Raw genomic sequence first — 12,144 nt, 5'->3', positions numbered from 1 at the left:
GTTCAATTGCTTAATTAGGCCCATTAGTCCTAAGAGACTCCAAGATGACTGAATGGGGCCTTGATGATAAAGACAACACTCTGGATTTCTCTGGGTCAAATTTCACTAGCTTTTTCTTTTTCTTTTTAATGGCCACTACTTAGAGAAGTGTGGCACACTTTTCCAGCCACCCACAGGAAGCATCATGTCACTCCATCTTTTAGCTGTAATCTCAAACAACAGATCAAGCCCCCAAAGACTCCACACAGACACTCATTCAGAAGTTTTCAACGTTGATTTCTCCCAGACCCCAGAAACTTCTCTGGAAGCTTCTGGGAGTCTATCAAGCGTCGGGAAGCAATGGAAAAGCCAAGCTGTTATTAACTGGGGTCTCCACCTGTGCTCCCCTTGTGTCTGCTGCACGTGTGTCATTTACGCTTAGGCTTTAATGATAAAAATAGAAGATTCTGTTCCAAAGAAGCTTTAACCACCACCACCACCCCCAGCCCTCCACTTAGAAAAAACCAACCTGAACTCAAGTGCAATGGCAAAGGCCAAGTTAGATCGAATAGTCAATCTACGGCTGAACCCAGAGTCCCAGGTTCCTGGCTCCAGCTGAAGGTTGGCAGAAATATGAACACGGGGTGCTTTGGAAGCAGTCACAACTGAGGTAGAATTTTGCTTTCCTTGTATTGTTTGTGGAGTCTCAGCAAGTCTTTATTTTCTGCTAGCTACATCTTCCTGGCACATAAAACGGGCACAGTAACATGATTATTATATAAATGAGGACAACGAATTCGATGGCATGTGAGCAAAGTGTCCAGCAAGTTTACTAATCATCATAGTCATCACTTCTTGCTATGGGTGTTCTGGTATGTAGTCGCTCTCTTTCCAACCTCTCCCACTCCCCAGCTTACAGAGGGCTTGCAATAGCAGTTCATTAAAATGCCATCCAATGGGAGGAGGGACTCCTGCCGAGGGTGCAGAACTAGAGTACTGTTGTCCTTCCAGACTAATCTAGGACCTTTACAAGTTGTCACAATGTTCTAGGAGACTAGCGACCCTAACTTCCAGTGTTGCTGCTGTCAAGCAGCGACAGCCTGTGAAAAGCTACTCGGACTCCCCCGCCCCCGGTCAATCCTGCTCAATCATGCTAACACCACCAGGAAGGCAACAAACTCTATCCGCTGTTTCTAACCCCAGGCTCCACTCACCCGGCCTCCTCCCACCTCCCTTAAATAATGGCTGCGCAAATGCCTCTGAGACCATCTTCAGCTAATTTCCTTCAAGACATGCAAGCTGCTAACGCTGGGAAGCACAGATAGTGTGCACTGGCAAATATGGCGAAAATTAGATTAAAATAACCTCCCGATAAACAAATTACTCACCGAAAATAAATATTGGACTAGTAATAGTGGGGATAACTAGAAGAACAGCCCCACCACATGGCAGGAAGAGGAACTACAGGAGCCGCTGTCTGCAACTCAGCCCACACAACTCAGCAGTGTCAGACTGGGGGTGGAGGGGGAGGAAAGGGGACAGCCGGGCTGGTCGCAACCTTTTAACTTATTTTTAAAATACTTTGTGTACTTATGCAAAATACGTAAGTATTTGGCAGAGAAGGCTGGACTTTGAGCCAAGAAAATGAAAAAGGAATATGCCAAATTGTATGTGGCACGACATAATAGGAGCCTGTAATCTTCCTAGTTCCTGCTCGCCCCAGTATCTCACGCTCTCATTCATCAGCCTTGCCTGATGGTCACCGTCCAAGCAGATGACACAGGCCCCTCACACACACGCTAGGGTTTCAACATCTCTCACTGGGCCCCACTCAAATGTTATGTGGAGTGGAGCGTGTAATGTTTCTGACTTAAGTCACACATGATCTTCCAAAATAGTCCCTTTGATACTTGGAAAATGTTTACTTGGCTTCCTTTCCGCATTTGGTTGTACCTTCTTTGGGTTAAGCAGACCCAGCCTCTTGAATCTCTTCCTGGGGCAGTATAGGCTGAGCTCACTGCCAGGTGAACCCTGAAGCCTGCTAGCTGGATAAATTATTCAAGCCTTCCAAACTTCAGTTCCCCAACCTGTAAGATGGGGATGGCAAAAAAACACCCCTTGTCAGGTTAAATGTATCTACAGGACCTGACATACTTAGAACTCAATTAATGGTGGATATAATACAGGGGTTGTCATCTTAAGCCAACCTTGTGATGGATGTCCCTTGCAATGCTGACTTCATGTGAAGCCAATTGCAGCAGTCCATCCCTGTGTGACCAATGTATACATAAAAAATCAATATTATTTGAAGGAGAGTTTTAGCTCATTGGTGAAATACATTGCATGCTTCCTCAGAAGTCATAGGGTATCAGGTTTATGAACATACATACCACAAGCACTAAGGCACAACGTAAACAAGTTCTAGGAAACTGGATTCCTTCCTCATTCAACATTAATAATTAGCAGAGCCTCTGCTGTGGCCCCGCATGAGGTATAAAGATGTAATAAGAAGCCTGACTCCTGTGGGAGGGCTCCAAGGACAAAATAGTTATACATGTTTATCTGCAAAAGCACACGATCATTGATCACACCATGGCTAGTTTCGTTGTGTGCAAAGCAGTGGTTCTCAACCTGTGGGTCATGACTCCTTGGGGGATCATGCATCAGCTTTCCTGAATATTGGATATTTACATTATGACTCATAACAGTAACAAATTACAGTTATAAAGTAGCAATGAAATAATTTTACAATTGGGGGTCACCATAACATGAGGCACTCGATGAAAGGGTCTGTCTCATCATTAGGAAGGCTGAGAACTACGCTACACTGTAATGTATTAAGTGGGTGGTACTCAGACATCCCCTGACAGAGGCATGTATGCCCAGATCTAAGAAGAGTCCTGTGCACTGGCCATCAGAGCTCAGCAGGTCTCACCTCTTCTGCCTGCTCCTTAGTTTTCTGCTATGGGAATGAGAGGGACAAGTCAAATCAATAGTTTCCAGGGCATATGTTTCTAGAAATGTCCCTAAATTACCTTGCAGGGGATTCACGAGAACTAGATCGACATGGTTAAGCTCTCTACTCGGCAAATGCACATGTTTGGCAAAGCATTGATGGGCCATGCCTGTTATCTCAACACTAAGAGGCTGAGGACTGAGGATCGAGAGTTCAAGTTCTGTCTGGATCACACACAGTAAGTTCCAGACCAGCCTTCTCTAAAGAAGACTATGTTTCAGGGGAGCAGGGGGAAGGTGGAGGAAAAGGAAAAGCTATTTCACTCTTCTTAGCCATGCCACCATGTGTCACATTTCACATCATACTGTGCATGATAAATATAGACATTACTATAAATTAATCAAAATATAGATAATGATTGGGTTGGGAAGACAGATAAGTGGGTTGGTAAAGTGCTTATTGTGCAAGCATGAGGACCTCAGTCCAATTCAACCCCCAGAAGCCACACAAAAGCGCCAGGTGTGGTCATGGACATGCTTGGAATCCCAGTCCTGGGAAGGTAGAGACACACAGATCCCTGGGGCTCACCGGCCAGCTACCCAACCTACTCAGCAAGCTCCAGGTTGAATAAGAGACTCTTTCAAGGCCGGGCAGTGGTGGCGCACGCCTTTAATCCCAGCACTCAGGAGGCAGAGGCAGGCGGATCTCTGTGAGTTCGAGGCCAGCCTGGTCTCCAAAGCGAGTTCCAGGAAAGGCGCAAAGCTACACAGAGAAACCCTGTCTCAAAAAAACCAAAAAAAAAGGGGGGGGGGAGACTCTTTCAAAAACAAGATGGAAAGTGGCTGAGGAATAGCTTCTGAAGTAGATCTCTAGTCTCCACATACAAGTGAACTCACACAAGTGTATGTACACAGAGAGAGAGAGAGAGAGAGAGAGAGAGAGAGAGAGAGAGAGAGAGAGAGAGAGAGAGAGAGAGAATAAAAGATAAATGTTTGAAGAAATACAAGGAAAACTCAAGGTTTTATAGCTGTGACATTCTGACCATCTTCAGTTTCATTAGGAAACAGACACAGGAAGCACAATGTCTGGAAAATCTGGAGTAGCGGGTTGTTAAGGCAGGTCAGTGCTCCTGGAGGGAAGGTCACCGACAATGTGGAAACATGGATAAGCACACGAGTCCGGTGAAGGCTGCACCAGTCTGCTGGTACTTGTGTATGGCCACCGGACCAAAGGGGCCACAATGTCAACCATGTTCAAACACACATCCATTCTGAAGAGAGGCTGGCACTCCTAGCATCTTGAAATTGGCCCATCTTGGGTATTTGACAGTAGAGCAATCATCTGGCCACTGTGTCCTCCAGGGTCCGCACTGCTGGCCGCCAGGCCACAGCAGGTGTTCATTCTGAGCATGAGGCTGTTTGGCCATGCTAGGTCTCTCTGTGTTTACAAGGTTTGCCCTTCCTTCCTATTCTCTGCAATAACATGCAGGCTGTCCCCTGTGGATCAGACAGACAGAACACACCTAGAAAGGGCTGTGAGAAGTCTCATCTTCCTGCCAAACTTTCCATTAGCTCTCTTTCATATTCCCCTCCCTCCTTTCTTCTCTGCATTTCTTTCTCTGCTAACTTCTCTCGGCCTTCTCCCATTCCCTAACTTCTGCAAACTTCTTAATGCTAATTCCTAAGTAGGAGAGATGTATAAAGTAGACTCCTCATTCCCTCAGTAAGATTTAGGACCAGAACCAGACAGAAGGTGTTTCCTTGTTGCAAGATTATGACCTTTCAATCTGGGCAGCAAGGTTAATGCTAAGACATTATTGGAAGATTCATCCCTGGGGCCAGCACAAATCAGCTATCATCCCATTGCTGCGCCTCATTCAACGGCTGCATCCAGGGTCACAATTTTTCATAAATGCATTTATGGTTAATGGGCATGGAGAGGAGGTTAAGAAACAAAAAGAAAAAGAGAGGAACTGTGGGGACAAAGACATCAAGAGAGGGCTAGGGAAGTGAGGGAGAAGGGCAGAGAGAGCGGTGAGAGGAACAGAAGCATGGTGGAGGGAGAGAAGGAGGGAGGGAGGGAGGGAGGAAAGGAGGGAGGGAGGGAGGGAGGGAGGGAGGGAGGGAGGGAGGGAGGGAGGGAGAGAACAAGATGTTGTTTTGGCTTGTTAGAGAAAAAACAGCACAAGCAATTGAAGTAGTGTGATTTCTTAATCAAGGCTTTATTAAATTTTGATAATAAAAAGCTAAGTGCTTTTGGATAGAATAAAACACAAAAAGGCAAGTTCTTGGTACAGGAACATTTGGTGGAGAATTTGTGCATGTGTGAGCATAGAGAAGAACTGATTTGAGGAACGATGTGGAATTTAGATCAGGCCATTCTAATCTAAAAGACAGAAACAAATGGACTCTTGAATGCACAATGATTTGTTTTTTTATTTATAGTGTCAAATGGCTGAGACATTGGGCAAGAGGCCCGATTTCTAAGCAAAATTTGCCTGCCCGGGAACTGAAAGAGATTTGAGACTCCTCTTGCTTCATTTCTCTTGCACATCTCCTGTGCTGGCTCTTCCTGCAGCCTCTGTCTGATAAAAGAGAGAGAGAGAGCCAAAGAAAACTAGTAAACTCTCCCTAAGCTGATCCAAACTTCCTTCCTTTCCCTGGGTCATTGCTGTGGACAGGCCCCACACCTCCCGAAACTCTGAGTCCTGCTTTTTCTGCCACTAGTGGGAATCAACTCCAGTCGGCCACAAATAAATAGGGTCTTGGTGACTTCAGATACCTAAGCTTGGCCTAGTATTGACTGTCATAGGAACACGGACTACCCCCAACCAGTAAATGTTTTGTTCTAGCTTTATTTAGACTGGGCAATGTCCTCTGTTTGTGATGTAGTTACTGAGACCCACCACCACTGTCAACTTTTAGACTCACTGACAAGTAAACATCAGTGCCAGAAGAGCTGACACTTGAAAGAAGTATGTCATTTGTAGATTAAAGTTGGAATAACATTCCAGGAGACCTGTGCCACATGCAGTTTGAATTTTAGACAGAATCTAACTTCCTGCATTTAAGTTCAACTGATAGGAACCTACTCTGTAATTCAAGTTAAAAGGCATTCCATGTTAAAGTTTAGCTATACAAGGCATATAGACATCATAAAGTGACTAGAAACGTCCAAGACATGCAAAGCCCTGCAGAAGTCCAGCCTACTTGTATTGGTGTCATCTAAGTCCAGATACGCAATTCCATGGATACCTTGGCTAGGCTAGTAACCAATGACGGCAACTGTTTGGTAGGCTGTGCTTGCTCTTCAAGCCCATAGCCCAACTTTTCCATCTCGGTGGAGCCTTCTTTTGTGGTGGGCTCATATATGACCTCAGAACCCTTCTACCTGCACATTAGTGTGGCCACTTGTGATAAAACCTACCTACCCTCCTTATTCTAAGAATTTCAAGAGCTTCCCCAGCAGGTAACCCTCCAAGTAATTTGTGACTGTTTATAATAATAGTCTCCCTTTAGTTCTTACCACTTATGAATGCATATGAATGATGCTCAATGCTGGGGAATCTTAGATCAATTATGAAAGATGAAAAAATGTTTATGAAATTCCAAGAAAGGTATGTAGGAAAGGATCCTTTGAAATTTTGGGTAGATTTCAGCTCATGTGTGTACCCAAATAGGTATTGGTGGTTCTCAACAGGAAGCAGTTTTTATTCCCATAGGGTGGGGTGGGTTGTTACATTTAAACACAATGCCAGGTGCTAATACATAGAGATTAGGTAGGGGTGTCACTAAATAGTCCACGATGCATAGAACAGATCCGAACAAGAAAGAAATATGGAATCCAGAATGCCAATTGTGCCAAGGATGAAAGACTGATTGATATAAGTGAAGGCTGTGTATTTAGTGTGAGAAAGAACATTAGAGAGCCTCTGATCCAGCTGTCTCATGGTATAAATAACCAAAGACCCAGGCAAAGGCTCATATGGACAACTCAGCAGAATTAGCAGATAACTCCATGTATCTTCCTAATGGGACAGGAAAGCCTGCTTTATATGTGGAAGACAGCAGGCTTTCAGTTCCCTAACAGTCTATTAGTAAAGTAAATAGAGATTAGAACTACAAATGTTAAGACCATTGGTTCTAGGCATAGATTGTTAGATTTAGGTTGTAAGGAGCAATCTCACTATTTTGTGTGGGTAAATATCACAAATCATTCAATTAATTGTAACCAACAAATATGTACTTTCAGCTCTGTTGTGCTGCCACAAGAAACACATGGATCAATATAGATGACCCTGTCCCTTAAAAGCTTCTGTTGAGAGACAAAGACAAAAACAACTTCAGTACAGTGCAGTCAGCCCTGAGGTAGAAAAGCCTGTGGGAGCAGAGAGCAGCAGTGCCTAAGCAAGTGATCGAAGGGAGATTCGACAGAGGACATGAGTCAGAGCCGACCTCTAAAATAGTGGTTCTCAGCTGGTGGGCTGTGACCCCTTTGGGGGTTAAACAATCTGTTCATAGGAATTGCCTAAGACTATCGGAAAACACAGAGACTTACACTGTGATTCATAACAGTAGCAATTATTACAGGTAAGAAGTAACAGCAAAATAATTGTATGTTTGGAAGTCGACATACATGAGGAGCTGTATTAAAGAATGTATTAGCATTAGGGTTAGAGAACCATTAGGTTGAGAACCCCTGCTCTAAAAGAAGAATATAAGTTAGAAAGCCTCGTATCACTGCAGACTCGGCTTGTGAAGCACACAACCAGTGTGCAGAAAACCTAGCCACAGTGTGTAACTGAACCTGTTCATATTTATATATACTGTGGTCTTCTTCTAGTCCAAGACACCATGATCCTTATCTCTAAAGTTGAGGAATGGGAGAATAATTTCAGATTTTTCACATTATAGGTACAGATTATGAAAGTGTACCTAACTTCGAGCTTAAGGGCTAAATGGGGGTGTATGTTGGAGGTAAGATGGCCCTACTTAGCTCTCAGGACTCCCTTCCCAGGAAGCATCAAGTTTTCCATTGCCAGCACTGGGCTGGGAGGACTCCAGAGAAAACCACTGTCCCAAAGCATAGTACTCATTGGTTAAACAAATGAGCAGTGTTCATTTCCTTCCTATCCTTCACCCTACTGCATCAAACACCAAGTTAGAGTGGAGAATGATGCCACGTGCCATAATGAGAATCAAGAGGTTAAACCTGGAATAATTCCACTCTGAAAAATCAATGCCCCTCCCCAGAACCCGCAAGAAATACCTTTCCATCTTAGGAACTCCACAGACTCCCTCTCTTCCCTCCCTAGTCTGCTCTCACTGCCTTCAGTCTACCCCATGTTTTAAAGCTGTGTTTGAGGGCAGACTTGGACACAGTATGAAGTTCCAATCAACCAAATGAATTCAAGATTCATTTTTCTCTTCAGTCTATAAAAGGAAACATCATGTGCTTTCACTTTTCCCCCATGCTTCTGGTTGACAGAGATGTATGGTTGGTGGAGAAAGAGTGTTTTTATTTTTATTTATTTATTTATAAGTTTTATTAAAGTTCACCTATTACCCACAGGCCTCGGGCTCCCTATAGAGAAACAAATATCACCATTGAAGAAGTTGGTTTCCAAGGTGCCAAATTAAAACAGATGAAGCGGTAAGGAGGGGAGGAATAAAAACATTAAACCAAGATTTCACTCCCAAGTGCATCATACCGTCTATTATATTGCACACATGAAATTGACTCCCAATGTAATTAGGCTAAGGCTATGAGGCAAAAGAAAAAATCCTCACAATAATTCAGACCCTCCAAGCTATTCTTTTGCAATCACTCATATAACTGAGGAAAGAAATAACTTTTTAACAAAAAAAAAAAAGAAACTCAGCAACATCTACATTGTCCAAGTATTTCCCAACACCCTACCTGCCTAAGCACATAGAGTCATGAGCTAAGTTAAAAACCAAATACAAGAATCTGCTACCTACCCAGTCATAGCCTTTTCTTTCACTGGACAGTCCCACAGGCTGGGATTTATTCTAGTAATGCCGAAGGGCTGCTTCCTGTGTCAGAAGGAATTGAAGCATCCCCAGGGCTGCAATAGACAACTTACTTCCCTCATAGGGAAAGTTGTCTTTGTCTTAGCTATTTTTTTCTTGTTGCTGTGATAAAATACTGTGACAAAAGCAACTCAAGGGAGGAAAGGTTTATCTTGGCTCATAGTTCAAGGTACAGTTCATTATGGCAGAGAAATCAAGGCGCCAGGAGCTTGAAGCAGCTGGCCACATTACAGCCACAGCCAAGAAGCATAGAACAATAAATGATCTCTACCAGTAAATGGTGGCACCCATATTGGCCAGGTCTCCCCATGTCAATTACTTTAATCACAATAATCCCTCATAGGTACCCCAAGAGACCTTTCTCTCGGGTGATTCTAGAGTCGGTCAACTTAACAATCAACACTAATGGTCATGTATTATAAGTGGACATGTCCACAAGGAGATCTCTTCTCTACAGCCATCATATTCTCTCTTTTCTCCAATAGACTTGGGACACATCTCTCTATTTCTTCACTGGTCAGAATGGAGCCATGGAACAAAAAGAGTACCTTTCACAAAAATAAAAATGGGAAGAGATAACCCCTCTTTTAAAGGGATGCTTACTGGATTTCAGCAATGCTGCCAGAACTTCAGTGGCTGCCCTGGGGAGAAAGAAAGAAAAGTGAAAAGTCAATGTTCAATGGTCTTTTTTTTGTTAGCCCACGGACCCCATAGGTAGCATGTTCATTGCTACCACCTATCAGACTCATTATTAACCACGTAGAAGGCATTCTATTGATCTCTGCTGACCATTAAAGAGGCATAAATGTAGAAATCACATTAAGTAAGGTGTCTATCTTCCAAACGGGTCTCAGAGGTCCCCTCTGCTACTGAAAATATCCTTCTTCCTCCCATCGCTTCCAACCTTCCACCAAGTTCTTTGCAGAGCATTCTTCTTTTTCTATTTTTTTAACTGCTGCTCATACCAGCGAGTGTACTTGTCAGTTTCTTGATTTGTACCTGAAAACATGTGGAGACTCTGGAGGATGGGTGGGAGGGAAGGGATGAGGAGGCACACTGAACACAGCAGTTCAGTGCAAACTTCCTGAACTACTCATGCCTCTGGGGACAGAAAACGCATACATATCGGGAGGAGAAGCTGTTTCCTTAGGATGGAAGACCATTGTTGGAGTTTTTTCTCTAACCACATTGCTTTTGCCCACAGAAGAATTTCACAACCTTTGCAGCAAAAAAAAAAAAAAAAAAAAAAAAAGAGAGAGAGAGAGAGAGAGAGAGAGAGAAGAAAAACATCTCCTGTTCCACTTCTTAGTGGCCCTTCCTTTTGTTCCTGACATCTGAGAATACACTAAACCCCACTGCTATCCTTTGAATGCATCCTCCAAAGCTTATTTATTGGGACTCAATTCATACATCCATGGTATTTTGATGTGAGGCTACAGAGGAGTGATAGAAATTACATGAGATAATGAGGGTAGGGTCCCAGGATGGCATTTATGGTTTTATTAGTCCTGCTGCTCAGTGTGTGGGTCTCTACCTACAACCTCACATTTGCTGAGACCCAAAGAGAAATCTAGAATCTCTAACTGACTCCTGACCTCTTGAATTAGAATCCTTTCCTAACAAGTCCTTACGTGCATGCATCCTGAGGAGTATGAATAGTGGGTTGAGAGGATGAATCAATGCAGTCCCTATCCATCCTGCTGGTGATCCAGTAGGGTAGGTACCTTGCTGGGACATTCTCAAACCTTTCCTGCCTTCACACTCATATACTTCACTTCTCTCCTAATCTGTTTTGGTGAGATTAATTTGACTGCTCTACTCTTTCCTCTAAATACTAAGCTCCTTCTCCAGCTTCCGAGTACCTTCTTGTCCCATCCCAACATAGGGCCTCTGTTCCATAGCACTTGGATTTTGCCAATCTCCATGGAGTTATAAGAGTAAGGTTGCAGGAGCCAAAATTTGAATAGGAAAAAAAATATGGCAATGAGTGACTAATGGGGGAGTCTCTCAGCAGACTCTGGCCCCACTGTCTTGGGAGTATCCTGGGCTGGTTTCACTGAGCTGAGCGATTGTCTCTGCTGTGAGTTTACACTGGGGGGCCATGAGTCCCAGCCTTTTGCAACTGTTGTGGGAGTCCTGAAGTTAGGAGGTGCAAGTGTATCTCAGGTGCTTTGTTTCTGCTTTAGTCTCTTACTTTTTCTGTTCATTTGTCTTCTTAACACTGCTGACTCTGCTTTCAATATTTGACAACATACTACAAAGAGCTCTGTGAGGTGAGGAATTGACCAATGAGAGATTCTATAGGACAGTGGGAAAAAGGAGTCCTGGTTTGGGGCACAGGTCTATTCTCCTATGTATGTAACTTAGGAAGGACAACCTAATCCCTCTGGCCCATTTCTCCAATCTTCAGAGGTGATTGGAACTTATCACTGCTTGGTAGGCCTTAGCATAAGTTACTAGGATCATATGTACTATATCTATTCTTGATAGGAACGAACAGAATTCCTCCAAGATTCATGTTGTAGTGCACTCTAAGCCAGTGTTTTTATCTGTACGTATTTTAATCTATTTTCTGTTACTATGACAAAATACATGAGCCTTCATAATTTAGAAAGAGTAGAGGTTTGTTTGGCTCATTGCATTAGAGTCTGGTAAATTTAAGAGTATGGGTTCAACAGGTTCCTGTTATTAGATTATGCCTTCTTGCTGTATAACACAGCAGAGAATATTGCATAGCAAGACCGAAAAGCCAAGACAGATTAGAAGAGAAGAGTAAAAGTGTGAACTCAGGAAAAGATGAGGAACATTAAGGCAAGGCACCTAACCTAGTCTTAGATCACCAGCCAGGTCATAGGGACAAACAACCTGGTATGACTGATCTGCAGAACACTTTCAACATGGGAAAAGATGCAAGACAATAGGTTCAGAGGACAGAGTAGAAGTGAGAAGACAGGAGTAGCTAAAGGAAAATTAGAGTCTTGCTGCTTGAAATGTGAGTCTTTCCTAGCACCCTCACTTTCATTGAGAGTCCAACAGAAATGCAGAATCTCAAGCCTATCACCTGATCTGATGAGTCAGAATCCCATGTTAGCAAATCTTCATGTGCACATGAAAGCATATTAATAAATGGTTTGCCCATGAATCGATGGGCATTCT

General features: G+C 43.4%; 1 protein-coding gene across 1 annotated transcript in view; it reads right to left on the bottom strand.

The window, feature by feature from the left end:
* The window catches only part of Agbl1 (AGBL carboxypeptidase 1), an 835,836-nt gene that overhangs the window by 693,893 nt on the left and 129,799 nt on the right, over positions 1-12,144 (bottom strand). The window contains exon 6 of the mRNA XM_076545344.1: positions 9,592-9,629. Within this exon, the coding sequence (XP_076401459.1) occupies positions 9,592-9,629 (38 nt within the window). The remainder of the gene's footprint in view (positions 1-9,591; positions 9,630-12,144) is intronic.

The sequence above is a fragment of the Peromyscus maniculatus genome, chromosome 1 (genome assembly GCF_049852395.1).
Source record: "Peromyscus maniculatus bairdii isolate BWxNUB_F1_BW_parent chromosome 1, HU_Pman_BW_mat_3.1, whole genome shotgun sequence".
In the NCBI taxonomy this organism is placed as follows: domain Eukaryota; kingdom Metazoa; phylum Chordata; class Mammalia; order Rodentia; family Cricetidae; genus Peromyscus; species Peromyscus maniculatus.
The sequence above is the reverse complement of the archived record's forward strand: the minus strand, read 5'-3'. Positions and strand labels throughout refer to the sequence as shown.